This window comes from Suricata suricatta, chromosome 4, assembly GCF_006229205.1.
Source record: "Suricata suricatta isolate VVHF042 chromosome 4, meerkat_22Aug2017_6uvM2_HiC, whole genome shotgun sequence".
NCBI classification, from domain to species: domain Eukaryota; kingdom Metazoa; phylum Chordata; class Mammalia; order Carnivora; family Herpestidae; genus Suricata; species Suricata suricatta.
The window spans coordinates 64,866,787-64,889,139 of NC_043703.1; the positions used below are offsets into that span (position 1 = coordinate 64,866,787).

General features: G+C 39.0%; 2 protein-coding genes across 2 annotated transcripts in view; one reads left to right on the forward strand and one right to left on the reverse strand.

Moving 5' to 3' along the window:
* The window catches only part of NBEA (neurobeachin), a 655,079-nt gene that overhangs the window by 191,415 nt on the left and 441,311 nt on the right, over positions 1–22,353 (reverse strand). The window contains exons 41-42 of the mRNA XM_029938475.1: positions 6,239–6,375; positions 8–434 (exon numbers count right to left, since the gene is read on the reverse strand). Of these exons, the coding sequence (XP_029794335.1) occupies positions 8–434; positions 6,239–6,375 (564 nt within the window). The remainder of the gene's footprint in view (positions 1–7; positions 435–6,238; positions 6,376–22,353) is intronic.
* MAB21L1 (mab-21 like 1) lies at positions 2,052–4,924 on the forward strand. The gene has a single exon (XM_029936861.1). It carries the CDS (start codon positions 2,547–2,549, stop codon positions 3,624–3,626), a length of 1,080 nt encoding a protein of 359 aa, XP_029792721.1. The 5' UTR covers positions 2,052–2,546; the 3' UTR covers positions 3,627–4,924.

Genomic DNA, 22,353 nt, shown 5'->3' on the forward strand with positions numbered 1-22,353 from the left:
GGCCGACGCGAGGAAGCGCGGCCGGCTGCGAGCGCACGTGGGCCGGGCGGCGCGGGGCTGCGGGATGCGCGGGCAGAGGCCGTGGCCTGGAGCAGACGTGGGGAACCCGAGGACACCGAATTAGGCTTGAAATAACGCCCCCGCAGGGGGAAAATAACCCCTACGGAACAGAGAGAGGACAGAAGGCCGGCTTGGGAGTGCGGAGCAGCGGGAGAGAGGGGACATACGCTGGGCGAGGGCCAGAGGTGGCTTTTCCCCTGAGACCAGGGCACATCTTCACCTTCTTGGCCGTGGGTTCTCCGGTTCTGATTTGCCTTCTCATCTTCCTCTTCCAACTGCCAAAAGGTAGCAGTGCATTCACCCGCAAAGCCTGCAAAGTGGGGAGGGGCTGCTGGCGTGTTCCCACTCCCCGCTCCCCAGGGAATGGAAGGTTCCTGGGGAATAGAGTAGAAGGATGCCATGAGCCCCAAATCTAATGTATTGTTTTAAGCTAAATCTGGAATCTATCACTCTTGGATATGGAGAAAGGAAATAATAGGTGGCTTTGTGACGCTTGTACCTGTGCAAAAAAAAAAAAAAAATTCAAAAGCTCAGGTAAAAAGTGGGAGCCCTGAACATGATCTTGTTGAAAGTGGCGCTGAAAGTGCCTACAAACCTGTTACCAGGAGTTACAAGGTTTTGGCTGGCAATATTGCTAATTTTCAAGAGATGGCATCTAAATTAAAGGTAGGCATTAAAAATCTGCCTGGCTTTTAAAACCACTACATAATCCCTAAGTAGTATTTATTTCCTTTCCTCTACATTAAGGACACAATTGGTGTCACCAGAAAACAAAACCAAAAACATGTTCTACATAAATCCATTTCCTCCCTTCTGTATCAAGATTCCAAAATTTGGAATTGTTGATTTTTTTTCAAAGTTTTCCAAAGTGACATTTAAACGTTAAAACCCTGGATGACTGCAAATTAGTCTTCTTTTAAAATCTTAACCAATTTTTCCCTCAATCACATCACATGAAATCATATAAAATTAGAAGTCTGCTGTCAGGTCACCATTAAGGACACTTAGGAGAGGAGGTATATCCTTAATTATACATCAACAAGCCATCCAGAAGTCCTGAGCCTGACAATTTTTGGAACAGTTATCCGCCAGGAGGTCTCATCTCTAAGATCTTGCCTTAATTTCACGTATTAAAATACAGCTCACTATGAACTCACATTACAATTGTCTCTCGATCGCAGAGATGTTATTTTTTTAAATATTTCTACCGGTGCATACAAAACTCACTGTCCTGATTATGTTGGCAAGTCTGCCAAGTACAAAGAGGGCTGAGGTTAGGGACAGGGGGAGTAATACTAAACATTTAGCCATCCTAACTTAAACGGGAATAGACAGCATCTAACAAAACAATAATTTTCAGATTCCTTTCAACAACTGCAAATGGGAAAAAAACAGAGATAAAACACTGCACAACATTCAAACAACAACAACATTCTGACATTACAGGGACATCCAAAAAAATTATAGAGGCATCAGTCCATCTAAAGCCAACTTGCATAGACATGAAAGAGCAAACTCTCAACCTGCATTTGAAAAGACCCAAGGATTAACAGACATTAATTATCTTATTCTAAAAGCAAGTTAGTGACTTTTTTAGAAGACCCCCTCTAGTTCACTAATTGATGGCTGACCATTAATACACCTGTATTTGCATTTCCGCGGTAAAAAAGACAAGCAGGGTTTTCAACACAGAAGAGCGCCACTTTGCCAAGTCTTTTCAAAACGTCAATATGCTTCAATTAATACCAAAGCTGAGAGATTCCTCTTGATTTCCAAAACTGTCTAGGTGGCCTGGGTGGTTTTCTGCCGGCAGCAGCCTCCTACCTTTAGTTTGTGTGCCTATATCCATGAGGGGGGATTAATTAGCCGGGTTGGAGCTGAAGGAGGCTGTCGTGACGAGCCCAGTGGCGATTGGCCGCCAGCCTGCCTGGCCCTGCCTTTATAATTTCCACACGAGTGCATCTGGGCTCTTAGACAAACCAACAGCAGCTTCTTCTGACACATACACACGCACACTCACCCCCCGACACACACTCAGCACACTTCTCCTCCATCTGATTAACAGTCCAGCATGCACAAGGATTACGGAAAGGCGTAAATAAATACGGAAAGGGTTGATTATTTTGACTACTGGAGGTGCTTTGCTGGGTCTCAGCGCAACTTTTGTTTTCATTTACGGAGGTGATCTCTCCATGCATTTCTCTCACACAAGGATTCTTTAAAGGAGGAAGAAAGACCGAGAGAGAGAGAGGGGTGGGGGAGAACAGTCTTTCACTTTAAGACCGTCTGGGCTCACAGATAAAAGGAAGGGGAGAGAGCAGCGGCTAGGAATCCGCCGCTGCAAGCACCTCGGAGAGAGCGTTTTGGTACGTTTCTGAGCGCTGCGGCCCGTTTCTCCACCGAAGTTGGCTCCAGCTCTAGCAGCCGCATTGGATCCCACAGCTTACTGCGAGACTCCGGTGTACAATCCGGATCTCTGCCCCAACATGATCGCGGCCCAGGCCAAGCTGGTCTACCATCTGAATAAATACTACAACGAGAAGTGCCAAGCCAGGAAAGCTGCCATCGCGAAAACTATCCGGGAAGTCTGCAAAGTAGTTTCCGACGTACTTAAGGAAGTGGAGGTGCAGGAGCCGCGGTTCATCAGCTCTCTCAACGAGATGGACAATCGCTACGAGGGCCTCGAGGTCATCTCCCCCACCGAATTTGAAGTGGTGCTTTACCTGAACCAGATGGGGGTGTTCAACTTTGTGGACGACGGCTCGCTGCCCGGCTGCGCGGTGCTGAAGTTGAGCGACGGGCGCAAGAGGAGCATGTCCCTTTGGGTGGAATTCATTACCGCCTCCGGCTACCTCTCGGCGCGCAAGATCCGGTCCAGGTTCCAGACGCTGGTGGCTCAGGCGGTGGACAAATGCAGCTACAGGGATGTGGTAAAGATGGTGGCGGACACCAGCGAAGTGAAACTGAGAATCCGAGATAGGTACGTGGTGCAGATCACCCCGGCGTTTAAATGTACCGGGATCTGGCCCAGGAGTGCTGCCCACTGGCCACTGCCCCACATCCCCTGGCCCGGGCCCAACCGGGTGGCGGAGGTCAAAGCGGAAGGGTTCAATCTCCTGTCCAAGGAGTGCCACTCCCTGGCCGGCAAACAGAGCTCGGCCGAGAGCGACGCCTGGGTGCTGCAGTTCGCGGAGGCGGAGAACAGACTGCAGATGGGGGGCTGCAGGAAGAAGTGCCTGTCCATCCTCAAAACCCTACGGGATCGGCACCTGGAACTGCCAGGCCAGCCCCTCAACAATTACCACATGAAGACTCTGGTTTCCTACGAGTGTGAAAAGCATCCCCGGGAGTCGGACTGGGACGAGTCTTGCTTGGGTGATCGGCTTAACGGGATTTTGCTGCAACTTATCTCCTGCCTGCAGTGCCGGCGGTGTCCTCACTACTTCCTACCGAACTTAGATCTGTTTCAAGGCAAACCTCATTCCGCTCTGGAGAACGCTGCCAAACAAACGTGGCGGCTGGCAAGAGAGATCCTGACCAACCCGAAAAGTTTGGAAAAACTTTAGAGGACAATGTCATCAAGAGCCGGAATGTGATTGCTCTTCTCAAAGACCTACTTCGGTGTAAACTTCCTGTTCGATTCCTATCTAATATTCCACTTGTCAGTGCAAACAATCTCTTCCTTAAAAAGGAATAACAATACAATGTTTAGGCATCATCTCACCCACTCCTCCAAGGGGAGAAAAAAAAAAGTAGGGAAAGCAGATAGGGAAAGCGCATAGAGAAAAAAAAAAAAGCAACCACCCAAACCCACAAGTATTAGAAGACTCCTTTTACAAAGGATTTCATATCTCCCTTGAAAAGTACACAGTAACACCCGGAAAACAACCCGGCTGTAATGCAAGACCACAGAGAACACTCTGCCCAACTATCAAAGGATTATAGCAATCCTGGTGATTTAGGTGCATCTGTCTGTGAGTAAAAACCATTTGGATATGCCATCTGAAGGAAAGTGTAATGTATATTTTGATTTGTAACAAATATTGTGATCTCACATTGTCTTTGAAAGTGTGGATGTTGGTGTTTTGTGATTTGGTGAACAGAAGTTAAATTGCCGTTTTGGATACTTCCAGACATTTTCCACTAACAAAGATACCATTTGAAGGTAGATTTCCTCCAGGTACTTTTATCTGTCTTTGAAAGTGTCTGAACTTTAAAAAGTTTACATTTTGTTTCAAATATAATGCTTGTTCTATTTCTAACATTCCATAAATATACTTGAAATGTTATTTAAATATATTCAAAGAAATTTGAATTCAGCTTATATAATAACGCTTGAATATCTGAATTATATATTTGAAAATGCACTTGAAATACACTGGATAACTACTTTTGTGACTTAGATTTTAATTTCTGTTGCTGGTTTTTATTTAATTAGAAGCTAATAAATGAAATAAAATAAAAGTTGTTGTGTCTCACTTTAAATTGTTTTTCTATCAAAAGATGTAATGTTTCATTTTGGAAACTGAACCCACCTCAATATTTTCAATATTTTGAGGAGTATGCTAGTGGAATTATTAAAAACAAAACCTTAAAATACCAGAGAAAACTACAGAAGCTAATGATCTACTTATAAGACTATTTCTTTCTACAACAGACACATTTAGATCTACCCTTGAAAGTCTGCCCTTCTGAACTAGTTTCTGTAGCATTTCTGATCATATAAGGACAAAATATGTCATGACAGCAAAGACTGTGGAGTTAAAAATCATACTAATTCAGAGAAAGTGCAAAGTCGTAATGAAAGTTTCAAAATGTGTATCTGAAAACTAACTGTGCTAATAAAATAAAGATTATTTCTGACCATTTTATGTCAAATCTTATTTTATGCAGTTAGTGTTCCATTAGCTGAGTAAGTTAATCAGAAACCCAAACTTTCTTTTTCCTATAGAGGGCAAGCTAATGATAAAAGCATAAAGACAAACTTTAAATTATTTAAAAATTAAAGACGCTACATTTCAACTCGTTTTAAACATTCCATCCTTTGGGAGCTAGAAGTACAAGAAGTCCTTTGACTGTCCTTCCAAGTATTTTAAAAGTCAACAAGTGCGGAGAGGGCTAAACACCTACAGGCCTTAAGGTAGGCAGTTAATTCAGGTGAGGTAGATTTTAGAATTTCAGTTCCCCTTCTATGAATCGTGTTTTATAATACTTTATTTCTATACAAAAATTAAATACAAATAATAATGTTCTGGATCTGTGGGAGCATTTGTCTTTGACTATTCTAAAATAATTGCTTCCGATAAATCCTGCAAAGGAAGATCTTTTGTATACTGATGCTTGAGTATTTTGCATGACACTTGAATTCTTAACCTCAGAAAAGAAGTTTACATACTGCAGGGTAACATAAAAGTTAAAACAACAATCACATTGATTTGAAAAAAAAAGTGCAGGGGTGTAGAGCTGTCTGAATATTGGGTTTTAAAATCTACACAATAAAATATACTGAACAAATAAATATTTATGCATTTCAAATTGTCCAAATATGTATCTTCTGGCATTACACCCACAGAAGAGCACAAACTTTAAACGTCTGATTGCTATATATATGACCTATACACTTTAAATCAATGCTTCTCAGAGAATCAGTTTCTCCTGCTCTTAAATTCACATGTAAAGCTCATTCTGATTTCAGGAGATGAAAAATGGATGTAATAATGGAGATGAATTTATATTTAAATGCCACCCTCCCCCCTCCCAGTTTCCTTAAATCTTTTAATGAATAATAATTCACATTGCAGTTCATAATTTTGGAAATTGAAAGTGATCTGAAGATATTTCAGAAAACCCTTTCCAGTCTTCCCAAAGAGCTTGAGATGCTGTACCCCAAGAGACTTTCGAACAATTGGCTTAACTATCAAATCTACCCAAGTGCAGACAAAGGCTCTCATGGAGAAAAGTGTTAAAATGGGCATGCTCTGGTGACACAGGATTAAAAATCACTAATATATTCTTCAGTCCCATAAAATAGAGCATGTGTTATTTCATTCATTTTATGTCCTATGACAAAAATGGAAATGCGCTTCCCTCCCCCACTGTCATTTAAAACCAAGCAAAATTGAAAACCACTTCCGGCCACAAAGCCACCAAGACTGTTTACAGAATCGCTCTAACTCACTTTCGTGTCGATCTTCTTGAAGGCAGGATCATCCTCATCTACCTCGAAGTAGATTTCTGTCGTGGTGATGGAGAGAGTCCCCTTGGCCACCACCACAGGAGCGATGAGCTGGGCTGGGGTACTAAGAACCACCGGGCCTGAAAGACAAGGGCACCAGAGTCAGGCTGCATCCCTGTGGCCCTCTCCCCTCTCCCTCCCGAAGGGTGCCGCAGGTCTGTATTTTTAAAGATGTACTAAGAAAATGATGCCTGTGTCCTGCGGCCAGCTCCTCTCCTGTGAGATAAGGTCTGCTTGGCTTTTGGACATTATCTTATAATGAGAGTAGAGATACATAATTCTATAAAGCCCCAAGAGGTCAGAATACGGAGTATTCTGCAAACAAGCGAGTTTGCAGCCTTCGCCTAGAAACCCCACAAATGCTCCGATTCTCCGTGGAGCACCACCGGCTTCCCGGGAGACCCCAGGCAGTCGGGGCCAAAGGCCAGCCATCCTGTGGAGCCCGGTCCACTCGGCAGCAGGGCTCCCCAAGGATGGGTGCGAGGATGTGAAGAGGTATGGGATCTAGATCTGTAAATTCCACTGTACTAACGGGTTTCCATCCTGCATGAAGATTAATATCGGCGTCCTAAGGTGCGGCACACACACACACACACACACACACACACACACACACACACAAATATTAAATGCATTTCTTATGTAGAAAAGAACAAAAATCGTAGCAGTGATTTTCACAGAGAATCAGTCAAAAGTGATGAAACTGTAGGACGCTCGAACAAGGCGATTCTCAGAAGAGTGTGCCAAAAGTGCTATTTCTCAACTTTTGGAACTAGAGAAACTAATCTTCAGTAACAGATTTTTTAAAAGTGTGCCTACTAAGGTGCTTACTTCAAATTCCCTCACTCTGAGTTCATGTTTAAAATTACGCATTAGAATTTTAATTCAAAGGGGATTACTTAACTGCCCCTTTAAGACTCCCCGAAAGAGGAGGCACTCTTTGCAATCCTGTTCTGAAAATAGAGTTGGGAAACAAAAATTTTTATTTCTTTTTCTTCTCTCTCTCTCTCTCTCTCTCATGTAGCAAGGGCGCCTTATGTTCTCTTCCATTTCACCCTCCCACCGCCCCCTCGACGCCCTGAAATGCACAGGTCAAACGAGTTACAGTAACAGTAAGATAAAGGCAATAAAAAGGCAAGTCCCCTGCGGCCCCTCGGGCTCGGGCCCCTCGGAGGCGGCTCCCCGCGGTGAGCCCCCGGCCCTGCTGCCACTGCCAAGGCCACCGCGTGCAGGCCCGAGCCAGCGGGGCTCGGGGACTGCGGAGAAGTTCACGTTTCCAGGGAGGAGCACACCCCGAGTCCGCTACCGTCCTGCACAAAGCCGGCCGGGTACTGCCGCGGAGGCCCGGAGAGGAACCGGCCCCGGCTTCGGCCGCCGCCTAACCGGGCGGAGAAGGAAGCAAAGTGTGTCAGTGTCAGCCTGCACCCCGGAGCGTGACCGCCTGGGTCAAAGTAACACGAAGCCCCTTCTTTTAGTTTATTGCTCTCAGTCCCCCACGAGCCCCGGGGCGCGCAGACTCCCGGCCTGGGTCCCGGGCCGCCAGTTCCCGCCGCGCAGCCAAGCGGAGTCGGGGTCCATCTCGGCCGCACAAGGGCTTTTCTTTCCAAAGGGCGAGGCGGTCGATCTGAAGCGCCACTTTAAAGGCTCATCAATCTTAATCTAGGTTGCTCAAGTAATTATGCCCGAATCTCTTGTACGATTACAAGTGGATTTGGGTTTCTATTCCCCAGGCCCTCCTTTGTGTTTATTGGAGGGTCTGTGCGCGCTCCGCGGCGCCTCCTGCCTCCCGCGTCCTCCTCGGAATCCCCCAACGCTCGGGCCGGTTCGAACCGCTCCCTTAACCCTTAAGCCACCAGGACGCTCCTTTGAGGGTACTTCTCGTACTTCGTTACTTCCTTTCTGGAGAAATCCTGAATGGAGGCTTACTCTCCATTGGGGCGAGGTGAGAAAGAAGGTGATGTGATTGACATTGAAAACAGTGTCTTCTTAGACCGCGTTGGGCCTTGCTAAAACCTTAGAAAAGCCGTCATGCTCTACCCCGAAGGCTAGAGATTTCTGGTTTAATAGAGGTTTCTGGCACTTGGAGACGAAGAATGGTCAAAAACATTTAAAATGGCGAACTATTTCTTTCTCTTAAAAAGTAATGTAACATATTCAAACAATTAAATTGGGGAAAAATGGAAAGAAATCATGAAACACATTGTCAAAACCATATACACTGTTTTACTGAAACCTATTACGGAATTTAAGTACACGTTTCGGTGAACTTTTAACAGGGAACACATTCTCTCCACTGGATTCTCCGCGTTTCTGAAGGACACTGCGCTTGCCTCTGCTTTTATTCCAATCTCATTCTATTGAATTGAGATTTTCTAGGGGCTTATAAAAGGGCTTCGAACTGGTTCCTCTTTCAGAAAGATGCATCATGAAATATTCAGCCTTAATAGTGTATCATTTCTACCCCTGTCCTTTGGAAAGCTCCAATTACAACTTCCAATTCCATAGCATGTTTAAGGAGCACGGAGTCTTTTTGTTGTAGCCTTCAGGGAGCAAACCAGCCACAGAAAGAATACAGAGTTAATCCACTACAGCAATAGAGGGAGGGGGATTACGTTTTAATCCCTTTTGGGGGAGCCTCTGGATTTTAGGGATCTGATATTAAAATGTTTACATAAGACACCATCACAAACCAGATCTTCCATGTGGAAGATTTTCCATTTGAAAACCTGGGATACCGCTTCAAATAAAAAGTTTAGAAAGGGCAGCATCTGTGGATGCCAGAGAGATGGCGATCTTGCAGACTCGGACCTGGAAGATAACTGCGTACAAATTCAACCTCTCAACTTTGCTTGGAATACTGAGTTCAGGACTGAATGTAGGCGTATCCTTTCCAACCACTATTACGCAATAAAAGGATTCCTTACAATAATGTTCTTAGCACCCACTGAAGTCAAGTGTTGGCCGTTAAACAGATGGGTGGGTCAGAACCTCCTCCCCTGTACTGGTGCATACAATACAGCAGTTTAAAATGCCACCATCTAAAGTGGTAACTAAAGCAACAATAAGAGTTATTTACTTTTAGAATTGGCAGGTAATGTTTAAGAAACATTGATCCATCACTGTTTTTTGAAAGGGTAGGGATATTACTTGACATTCATTTCAATGCTAATTTAAAATCTGAACTAGAACAAAGATGACCCAAGTATAATGCAGAGAAACTTTAAATGAATAAACTTCTCCTTAGAGTCACACCATCTTTAATCAGTTGAGATGATAAACCTAGAGTAGAAAATACATATGTTTTATATTTGAAAAGGGAACTACTCATCAAATATATTTAAAAAGTAGAATGTTAAAAAATTCTTGTGGGTTTGGATGACTCCACTGAAAACAAAATTCCAAGTCTGGAAATCTTAATAATACATCAAGTTTTTAATAAAGCTTTACAGTGTACAAGGTTCTTTTACATCACTTACTTAACTACCAGTTCAATATTGACAGTTTGGGGACTATGGATGTGTCAATACTCTCTTGTCAAAGACCGCCAGGAACACATCTGTAGCTGAAGAAGTTGGGTTTTACTTCTCAGCGCAGCGAGGGAGAAATGGGCAACTTAGTAAGGGACTTTGTAGGATCTGGGCTTTGGTTAATTGATTCTGAGGAGGGTTCAAGGAACTCGGCTTTGCCCTGAATCTGGCTCTGTCTGTAAGCAAGGATAATTCTGTGATTATGGGTCTTTATCAATCTTATCTAGAGGGATGGAGGGCAAGATCTAGGCTAAAACTATACGGAGCAAAGAAGCAGAGTCCACCATATAAACCAGCAGATGGGTAGGGGATATTTGGTGTGTAGGTGGAATGCAGAGTGACCTTGCTTTTGTCTATGCTTCCACAAAATAAAGTTATTATTATTATTATTATTATTATTATTTTTGCCTCACATTAACATCATGAGGTCTTGCCTATGCTGGTGCTCTGTGAGATTGTTTATGACCAACAGGAAGACACCAGGGCCTAGCTGTGGGCTCCAAGCTAGCGCCTGATGATACAGAGCCTCCTTATAAAGGCCTGGCAAGCTTACAGAGGTCAAGGGCTGCTTTTCTTTTTCTCACATACAGGAATTAGTCATTTTTAGGGGTGTCAATAACATACGAGATATTAACAGGCAATTATGGCAATTAAATTTTCTAACAAGGCTAAGATTCTTTACAAGTTTCAACATAAAGTACAACAAAGAATATATAGGGACAGAGCTGAAGTTTAATGAAAATTGGCATCATTACAATTATTTGATGAATTTCAATTGGCCAATTGTTACATTAAGTAACAATTAATTTTAGTATCACTTGAATACTTTTTAAATTTAGTTTAATATAAGTTTTATTAACTAGATAAATTTTCTTCAACCTTTAAAATCACATATTCAATTTCCTCTAGAAACATGCAAAAGATAATTATTTGGGGATAATAAACATTGACTAATCTTTATAAATTATTAAGCTTAAAATCCTGACATTTAAGTAATGACATTTAAGTATTTCTTTAAGTAAGAAATATAACTAGTCTGAAATCCTGTGATTAGTGGAAAATATATCATTTCGAAAAATTTTAAGATAAAACTTTAATATGGAAGTAATTTTTACAATTTCTTCCATAATGTGACACAATTTGTAGGAAAAACTCCTAGTGTGAGTGACTGAACATATGTAAAATATCTACCTGCATTGGACTTCTATTACTTTTAAGTATGTCAATATCAATTTAAAGAAAACATTTTCCCCACAGAATTCAAAGAATAACATGCTTTAATTTCAAAACAACTTAAAGGAAACTCATGAAAAGTATGAGAAAGCTGGGACTTGGTTTTGAAATCTTAGGAAAGCTTTAGGCACAAAGAAAATGGAGGTGCGTGTGTTCGCGCCTGGGGGCAGGGGGCTAAGAGGAAATGCTGCAGAAGACCTGAGGTTTCTCGAAACCAGGATCGCTCCCTGGATTCCAAGCATTTGAAATGCTCCGAGAAAAACGAAGGTACAGTAACAAGATCTCTAGACGGTGACTCTTTTCTTTATGTAGAGAGAATATTGATAGTTGTCCAAATATACTTTCAGAATAATAATCTTCTGAAGCTTTCAAAGATTTCTTGCAGGAAAATAGTTATAGAGTATTTATACTTGAATCAAAAAATATGATGTGAACAACTAATAGAATACATACCTCCAGAGTTATGAATTTAACTTCCAGCATTATTCTCTCCCTCCCTTCCATGCACGCGCGCGCGCGCACACACACACACACACACACACACACTGGTTATAACACTCTGTAAACCTGAATTTTATACAAAGCTCAATGTGCCCAAGAAGTAGTTTCTTAAGCTCTTTGGTGACTTCTTGAACATAATCTGCCTTTATTTATATATGTTTTTAAGTTTATTTATTTGAGAGAGAGATACTGTGTGCACACGTGGAGACATGAGTGGGGAAGGGCCAGAGAGAGAGAGGGACAGAGGAAATCCAAGCAGACTCTGTGCTGACAGCACAGAGCCCTAAGAAGGGCTCTACTGAACCAGTAGCGAGATCATGACCTGAGCCGAAATCTAGACTTAGATGCTTAACCAACTGAGCCACCCAGGTGCCCCAGACATAATCTATTTTTAGATTGAGATGGGTAATAACCAATCATCCCCATAATACACTGGTTTCCGTAGATTATTAGTGTAAAACTGAGACAGGTGTTTAAGAACCACATCAGTGTTTTCAGATCTCAGTACACCTCCCTCTGGTAAAACTCAACACAGTCTGAAATGGAAACAGAAAGAATGGAGCCCTCTGTATAAGAGCAATTGAAGACTGGATTTTAAAAAAATATCTGTTCATCATGGTAGAACACCTATTTCTGCACTAATATTATCTAGCATCCCATCTTATTTAGTGTGTTTACAATAAATAGTTTTTACTATACCAAGAGATAATCTGATAGGCTCTAATTTTAACCTATCATTTAAGTTTTCCAGTATATTTGTAGAATAGATAATCTTTTCTATTAAAAATAAGCCAACAAAAACTAGTGCATTTTCCACAAAGGCAATGAGTAATTTAATGGGGAGGGGAAGCTTATAAAGCATATATACACTAAGTAAAATATAACTGAGTTATTTTTAGCACAAAAATATACTAAGAAACAGTGATAGTTTTAATGTTCATTGTGCTCATTGGTTCTGCCTTTTAATTCGCTAGGTGATCCAGATGAGATTTGTGTTTCTAGTTATATCACATTTAGTTCAACATATGGAATACATTTTTCACTTTCTGGAAGGGCAGTGACTCTTTTATGAAATGAGGATATCATTTAATGATTGAGAAGAGTAAATTCCTACTGGACTAGATGAGTGAATAAGCCAGAGGAGATGATTTAAATCTACTGGACCAGGAGGACCAAGTCTTTGTACCCCAGATTGGAGTAAGTGCCTAGCCTTCATGGGTGCATGTTTACTGCAGCCTTGTAAGGTATTTAATATTTAATATATGTGTTTAAGGGTCTATTCCTCCCATTTGGCATAAGCTACTTAAAGAAAAGGGTGTTACCTTCTTCCTCTAACAGTGTTTGTCGCATGGTATGCGACCTATCTTTATAGAATTGAATATAGAAAAAGATATGTCTTTGTTGCCTTTGTATGTCCTAGTAAAAAGGCCACGTACGTGGCCGATCACACCCTTTACATTTTTCTGGAATTGATTTCAAATTGTTCTTTAAAAATATGAAAGGCGCTGCATTTTAGAGAAAACATAAATAAAAGATATGCTGAAAACCAACAAGAGTTACAATGTAATTGGTCATTCTAGCTATGTCACACGCATACTGTTATTTTTTTAAGAGGCATAATTATATAACTGCCATACTTTTCTTAATAAGTTGTTCCCTCCTTGTAAATTAAACGCTTAGAGAAGCATACTTAACTCTGCATCCATCCATTGATTCATGTGGTCAACACAAATTATTCACTTTTTTGGGTACTAAGAGGGCACAAAGTATGAGACATGAATTTTACTCGAGAGCTTATAGTACATCGTCAAGGTAAGAAATATAGAGGCACCGTAATGACACAGGGGGAAAAGGTAGCTAAGCATTGTTAATGCACTTTACATGAATTGATCTCATTTGTTCCTCAGAACAACAAACTTATGATTTATAGGTATGGCTATTGTGTCCATTTTACAGATAGAAAATGAGAAGTGGTGAAGTGATTTAGGGAAGGTCATACAACAAGTAAATGGTAGAGACAAGATTCTGACCTGGTTATCTGACTTCAAAGTCAGGGCGTTTAACTGTTATGTATACTGCCTCCCAACAAGAGAGGGACAGAAAAAAGTTACAGACATTCACTGAACTGTGATGGTTTCCACCTGCCTCTTTTTGGTTCTAGCTATAGTTGGGACAGGACGATGGCTGTGGTAGTTGAAGTGCTGTGGTGGCTGGCAGGATGTGGACAATGGATGTGAGGGGGAAGAGCACTGTGAGCAGAGCAGAGGAGTTGGAACACACAGCTGCAGTGTGTGTACAAGGAGAAGTAAGGCTGGCCGGTGATTGGGATGTGAGAGGGAAGGACAGTTATGAGATGAAACTGAAAACACACATGAAAATGTGAATCTGAGATGTTTCAGGTTAAGGAATCAAAGATTAAAGCTAAGGTATTACCATGTGGCACAGTGGTGTTAATGCTTATTTTGTGGTCACACATCTTGTTGAGAAGGTGGTTAAGATAGATGACTCCTTCCTAGAAAATTCACTATGAACATTTCTCCATCCTGCTGGTTTAATAAATGAAGTATTCATATTTTGGAGAAAAATAAAAATTTGTCACTTATCTTGATGCCTTCCTCCATCTAAGACTTCTGCATTTGTCACTATCTCTTTGCCCCCCATTTCAGAAAATGTATCTTTCATCCTGTTCAAACCAGTTACTCACTGTACCTGGGATTTGGTCCTACCTTCCCTGCCCCCCCAGCCCCTCCTTTGTCCCTTCCCTCCTTCCCCTCTATTCCTTTTGGCTTCACTCTTATCCTCTGCTTAGGCTACAGTGGTAGAGGAGCACATGTGTATTAATGTGCTAAAAGCTCAGAAAAGTCTATCCATTAATTTAAAAAAACTGTGTAATATTTTATGTTTAAACCCAGAGTTTTCTAAACAGATTTGGCGACACTCCCCCACATGGGCATATTTCAAAATACTCGTGTTCTAAGGCATATCAGTTTGAAAAATGTTGAACGGGAGGAGATTCCTTGATTTCTAGAGCATACTGTTCTTTATTGTTCTCATCCTGTCTGACTGCCCTGCTGGAATCCTGGGGGTCTCGGCGTTGGCCTGCTGTTCTTCTCCACATGCATGCTCACTCTTCTTGGGTGACTCCATGTCCAACATGGCTCTCAAATTCCAAACCTTTACATCTGCTTGAAAGTGTCAGATATCCCTCTGACCAAGCTGAACAAATCATCCGCATTCTCCTCTCCCCTAAAACCCTGCATCTGCGCATTCCCAAATACATTGATTAGTTCCTAGATCATCCCCTCCCTGGCCAGGTGCCCCTCATTCTTACTCCTCACAACCGGCCCCTTCTCACAGTCCCTGACGTAATACCTTCTATGTGTGTTTTTGAAGTGTCTCCTTCCCTTTCCTGCCACTACCAACTTAAACTTGGTTCAGGCTCTCGTTGCCTCTACTTTTTACCTCAAGTTTGGGTATCCTAAAACCATAAGCTACATAGTGGCCTCGGTGATTTGTTTAAGAAATTTTAAATTGGATCTTCTCATTGCCATGTTTAAAATCCTTCACTGTCTCGTTGCGGACTTTAGGGTAAAAACCCAGGGTCCTCATGGCACAAAAAGCTCCCTCAGGAGCTTGTTAGTCTCAACTTCAGAGACTCCCTGCCTCATACTTTTACCTGAATAATTTAGAACTACTCTAGTTTCATAGGGAGGGTGACATTTCAGTAGATGAGGTTTTCCACTGTCTGTAATAACAACCCTTTAAATTTTTTGAAATCCTTTATTTATATTTCTGGACTCAAGATAGGAAACACCTATTCTAGGAAGGCCTTCCAGAATCCACATGGTGGTCAAGGGTCCTTTTTTGTGTGTTATTGTTGTTTCCATTGTATATCTAGATGTTGCTGCTGTTTTTCATTGTCTGCTTTTCCTCTAGACTATAACCTCCTTGGAAGCAGAAACGTTAATTGTATGTGTCGTTTTACTCCAAGCACCCACCATAATATCATGCATATATAGATATTAAATATTGATACTTGTACTTGAGTTTATTTTTAATTGAATTTATTTAATCCTCCACATAGTTGATTTGCTTACCCACTAATGGGCTGCAACTTAGAATTAAAAACCAAGCTAAACACTGGCTTATACATAATGGAATAGTGGAATGAACATGGGCTTTAACACAGGCTTTAAATGGGTTTAAATCTCAGCTTATCTCTTTGTTATTTGATGAGTAAATATCCTAATTTCCATATCCTAAAATGAACTATGATATGTAATTCAGAGTTGAATGTTATTGCCTATACATTTTTCTCTATTTGACAAATGTAAATTATGTTTCCCAGCTTCATTTGCCCATCCACACATACCTCTTTACTACCTATCAGGCTCATTTTTCTCCCCTGTAAACTGGTTGGTGAATTAAAACTCCTTGTTCTAGCTCAACCTTAGATGCAAGACTTTTTAAGAAAGTTTTTGTGATACCTGGTTCTTAACACTCTTGTTCTACCTGCAAATGGAACTGTAATAAGGCTACAACTAAGCAGTTTTATTGGTTAGTGACTTAAAATGAAGGAAAAGTTCAACAGAACTTTTGAATTAAAACAGCATAAAACGTTGCAATCAGTCCTCTTCTGATCAATTAAAGTGCCTAAACATTTTATCTGGAAAAAGACACAATACAAAAAAAAAACAATATTTAGACAGGATACTTAGTCGGAGTGTCCCTTCTTTTCTGCTAATGAAAAGTTCTACACTTATGTTTATTGAGCGAAGGTTTGAACTGATGGAGCAGCTTCTACTGTGAGAACAACTTACAAATTGATCACTGTGTAAATACTTGATCTTACGTAGCAGACTGCTTACGTACCTTCTGCAGGCTATTACTTTGGCTCTGTGGCACCATGTCATGGAAATCAAATAGTCAAATAAATAAAATATTTTCACTCTGCAGAAAAACTTACTTGTCCTTTTATACAGTATGGCTTTAAATGTAGTGGCAAAGTCAGTTTTTATATAATGTTTGAATTAGTGCCAAAGTCCTTTGGAGAGACCACCGACCGGAGTCCTCACAGGTGTGGCAGTATGTGATGATGAATACTCATCTTGTCTTTTCCAAGTTGTTGACATCCACAGTTTGGCAGTAGGACAAGTTTCTTTAATCTCATGTTGTTTTTTTTCCTCCAAGTGTGACAGACAAGATGAACCATATGTTTATAGTAGGTGATTAAGGTACTCGTTCACATACTTTTTAAAAAACACAGTATAGGAGAGTTTAGTTCCCTACATAGAGGAGGGATTTGGTCTACTGATAAGTTAGTTCAGGTTTTTACCACCTCTGTTTTTCAGGTTAGAAATAAAAATAATTCTGTAGAGGAATAACTTTATGGGAAATTCTCTGTACAGAGAAACAATAGGTTTCACTAAAACTGTATTAGGAAGAAGAGGCATTGTTGCGGTTTGTGAGACACTTGCAGAACAGCAGAAGATGGTTTCCTAAGATGCAAGAATGCTGTATAGTATTTGAATCATGGCTGATGAACTACTAAATGACAGCTGAGTTTGTCTTTTTACTATATTTTAAATTTACATAGTTTGGCTAGCAGGGATATGTTATAATTAAGGGTACCTTAAAAGTGTTTTTATAGACTACGTGGTTGAAGGAGACATACATTTTTTGAACTAACAAAATATGGATTATTGCGAAAATGTTTCCGAGTCAAAAATGGTCTTGTAGACATTGCACAAATAATGAGGAGAGAGTAGAATGGCTAGATAGTCAAGGTAAAGCTTTTATTTATTTTTACAACTCTTTAACTGAATCAAAAAATTGAGTTAGAAGTTTAAATATTTTAGGTTTGCAGGCAATGGGCATGTGTTACTGTTGCATCCAAGAACTCTGTGAATTCTGTGTTTGAAGCAGAATGTGAACCCTTTGGGTATACTATTTATGACTAGGAAAGCAACTTCCTAATTCAAAGAGAGAGAAAAAAAGACTTACAAAGACTCATAAGGCTTTTTCAACATCAAATGGCTTTTACTAAACAATATTTTGATGAGTTAAGTGTGACTGAGTCAGGGACATATGGATTAAATTTCCCTTGAAATACACATGGGCTTAAAAATTAAGGGGAAAATACTGAGCAGAATGTATCTTAGAGAATCCAGGCATTTTCCCCCTAAATACAAATATCAGACTGATTCAATTCTAGTTAGACTCTGAGACTAAAACTATATAAAATAAATGTGGAGAAGTCTTGTAAAAAATATTAGTTTTGTTAGGGAAAGGCTGTTTACTAACCATATTCGAACTAGACTGCGTGCAGTAGTTAGGCTTAAGCAGGTATGATCTGAGTATGAGTCTATCTGTTTAACACTGATAAACTTCCTTCTGTAGTACATATTCTCTTATTCCATTAAACAATTATAATAAAGCTTTTCTGTATTTAGGTTCAAACATTTTTCTTTTTTAATAACATTATTTCCCTGAAAAACTCTTAGCTTTTAGATTTCTGTTGTTCTGTTCTATTTTTATTATATTTTTCTAGAATCTTGACTTCGTCCTGATATGTTGTATATTTTGCTTTATCCACCTTTCTTAGCTCAGTTTTTAGGTAATGTTCAATGTATATATAAACAACTTTTCCCTCTGATATCTGGACATTCCAAGTTAGAACATCTGAATGCCTATAGTATTTATTTGATCACTTTTTAAAAAACTGTCTATTTATTTATATTTGAGAGACAGAGGGAGAAAGAATCTCTAGCAGGCTCTACACTGTCAGCCCAGAGTCTAATGTGGAGCTCAAACGCATGAGCCCATGCTGAAATCAAGAGTCAGATGCCTAACCAACTGAGCCACCCAGGTGCCTGATTTATCTGGTCATCTGAATTGTCTACATTCACTTATTAGGGTAGACATATTTTATGTGGTAACTTCCTGGTTACTTTAGTTACTGAGAGGTAGTGGTAGCAGGGCTAGTCCTTCTGACCATTTTCTTCTATCAGTCTCTGAGTCCCAGAGTTCTGTATCCTAAATGTTTAATAGATGTTAATGATTAAGCAAATCAGTTGGTGAGTGAATGGAAGAAAACAGAGACTTAGGAGGTAGGAATGGTCAACCTTAAATTCTAAGCAAGTCCCTCCTCCAATTACTTGATATCTGCATTCACTCTGAATTAACAGAATAAAGATAACAGAAAACAGACAAAAACTCTGACCAGTTAACAACCAGAAAAACCATCTAAAAAGGTACTGCCCTGTAACATACTTGAGAACGGTTTACGACACTGAAGGTGAGCCCTGCAGGGAAGCTGACAGTCACTTAGGGGAACCTCTTATTGATTACATCCTGCTTCTCTTAGTAGAGATTCTCATTTCTATATTTTTTTATTCTTAAGTTCACATAGTGAATATTTTTCTGAGCTCTGGATTCTTGACTTTGGTGTGTGGTGCGTGTGTGTGTAGGTTCATAAATCTATCACTTTGAAAAAGCCACGTAAAAATATCCAACTTGTATATTCTAACACTTCTTTCCCATGTTGCCTGTTTTCTTTACTAGTTCACTCTATTTAAGTGTTCAAAATAACATTATAATCCCTTGGTTAAAGAATATCTTTTCTGTGGGATAGAGAAAATATGTTTTTATTAAGAGTCACAGTGGTATCTTGACTTTAAAAATGGCAGTCTTAAGAGACATTTAGTTAAAATGATACAATTAGCAAAAACTGGAATTGAAGAAAGTTTAGTTTGATTCTTACCCTTAAAAAATCAACTGATGAGCTGGGTAATTTGAATTATTCAATTAGTATGAACAGATGATCTGATAATTTAAGCCCTCATACACTTAATTTTAATAGCTCAAAATTTTTAGTTTAGTTTAGTTTTGCTTTTTTTTTTTTTTTTTTGGTTTTGGTATAAATTAACTGGATAATGATCTCAGCTCTCTAGTTTATTTCAACTTCCATAAACTTTTTCAGTGAGAACCTTTTTAGGGCAGTAATTGTGTTAGATTTCTTCCTAGTTCAAAGATACACGGGATATGGCCACTATATTTAAGGAATTTTGCAATCTAAAGGAAAGAAAAACATACAGAAAGATATCTTGCACTGTATCAGTATCTTAAGAATGATATAATCAAAATTTCAAGGAGTGACTATAATAAAAAAGACACAATAACCAGCAGTAAAGATGGAGAGAAATCAGATCCCCACACATTGCTGACAGGAATGTAAAATGATGCAGCCACTTTGTAAAAGAGTCTAGCAGTTCCTCAAAAAGTTAAAGGCAGTGTTCTTATTTGACCCAGCAATTTCATGCCTGTGTATATACTCAAGAGAAATGAAAACATATGTTGATATAAATGTTGTACATGAATGTTCACGGCAGTATTAATCACAGTAGTTAAAAAGTGGAAACACACCAAATGTCCGTCAATTAATGAAAGGATAAACAAAATGTGGTAGACCCATATAATGGAATATTATTCACCATAAAAAGGACATGCATGCTATAACACAGAGGAGTCTTGAAAACATAATAAGTAAAACAAGCTAATCACAAAAGACTACATATTATACAATTATATTTATATGAAATGTCCAGAAAAGTCAAATCTATGGAGACTGATAGTAGATTAGTGGTCCTCTAGGGCTATAGAGGGGGCATGAGAAAATTGGGTGGAATAGCCAAAGAGTGTGGAGTTCCTTTTTGGTGTAATGGAATGTTCTAAAATTGTGATGATGGTTGCATAACTCTGTGGATATACTAAAAATCATTAAATTGTGTCGTTTGAATGGGTCAGTTGTATGGTATGTGAATTATGCCTCAATGAAAGTGTTACCACACAAAGGTTATGGAGTGACAAAACTGGCCAGTGAATACTTCGAGAAGTGTTTAAATAGGTATAAAAAAACGGGTAGAGATTTTGATAAGTGATACAAGGAAAGGTGTAGAATAGAGAAGCGTGAAGGATATTTCCGGTTAAGAAAGAAGTCTGGATACTGGTGTAGGCCTGTGGAAAATGTTTCCAGTTATTTGACATTAAATGGATGGGTGGGTTATTGGTAATATGAGCTTACATATATATAAATTAAAAAAATTTTTTGATAATTTACAGAACTGATGAACCATAAACAACAATCATCAGCATGAACTCAGAATTCCCTAATTGCAAAATGACTAATATTTGGAAGTAACAATAAAGAAATCTGTACAAATTCCAAATCTGTGTGGAAAATATTTCTATTATCACTCCGCATATGTGACAGAACTACCATCCTAAAAAATGTGGTATGTTTTACCAGTGGGACACAATGCTGTCAGCTGAAGTAAATCATTCACTTGTCAATTCATATAAATTTGATTTAATCTTAAATTTTAGTTACTTAATAATTACTTGAAGAAATAACTCGGCAAATTAAGTTTCAAATTAAAATAAATATTGGAGTATTTGATTAAGATCAGTTAAATTATACTTATTAATTTCAATGTTTTAAGTAATAATATAATTAGTAAATTGAAATTTTTAGTTACATATGGAATCTTAGGTGCTAATTCACTTTGGTGAATCACTACAAACTAAAAATAGCAATTAAAATAACGTTAGGTGTTATTAATATAATAATTACTTAATTGATTTGCATACTTCTATATTATATTAGCCACTTGCTACAATACATAATAAATTGAGTAATTAATAATCACACACATTTAACTTGCCTCTTGAGATGAACAGCTTGGGAAGAAAGGGAACTAAAAAGGGAAACAGAAAACTGTATGACATTTAAAGCTGTCAAACTTTGTGGACCATTTTATCGTTATTAAAACTGGAAAATGCCAAAGAAAATGGAAAAAAAAGAGTCAATATTTAAATAAAATTGTGCTAAAAATACTCTACCAAATTTTCTTAACTTACCAGAATGATTTTAGAGAACTGATATATAAAACCAGAATTATTATGCATATTCATAGACTTCTAAATATAGTATAATGGAACCAATGTACAAATTGATGTATAAGCTGAGGGTCTTGTTTTGACATTATTTTAGAAGTGTCTTTAGGTATATACGCATGCATATTTAAATATACTATTTGTTACATTTTAATTCAAACCATAAAATATGTGTTTTATAGGAAATACATTATTTTATTTACTTCCTAATATTACATAAGTGAATTAATTCTCTTGGACTCAATAGGCTCGTTTGTAAAGTTAGGGTCCTACCAGTATCATAGGGTTACTGTGTATACGAAACAGGTTACTTCATATAAAGCTCTCTGAACACTGCTGGTTCTTAGGAAGACATGCCACCTATTCTTCTTTTTGTTTTTTCACTTTATGAACAAAAATGACCCTCTCTTTTAAACCCCAAATAGAATTAATCTTAATCAAATTAACATTTTCCCTAAGTTTTCTATTCTAATTAGTGTATTTTCCCCCTGAATTTAACTTGACTAATAAGAAATATTGCATATTGACAAATTATAATGCATGGTCTCCTCATCTGCGTGCCTATCAGCAAAATAGGGCTTTGTAAGAACAAGAAAATGAATTAGACTAATCAGCAGGTGTAGGTTTACCATTATTATTATAAAAATGGCATCTTCATTCAATGGAATGCTAAAATCTAAGAACTCTAAGTACTTGTATATTTTTGAAGGTACATTTCCTACATTACTAATATGCAAATCCTATCACTAAATCATGAAAATATAAACCTGTATTTTTTATCTCAGAAATGGAATATGGGCATTTGTTATTTCACATAATATTTCCAGACAACAGTATTAGATT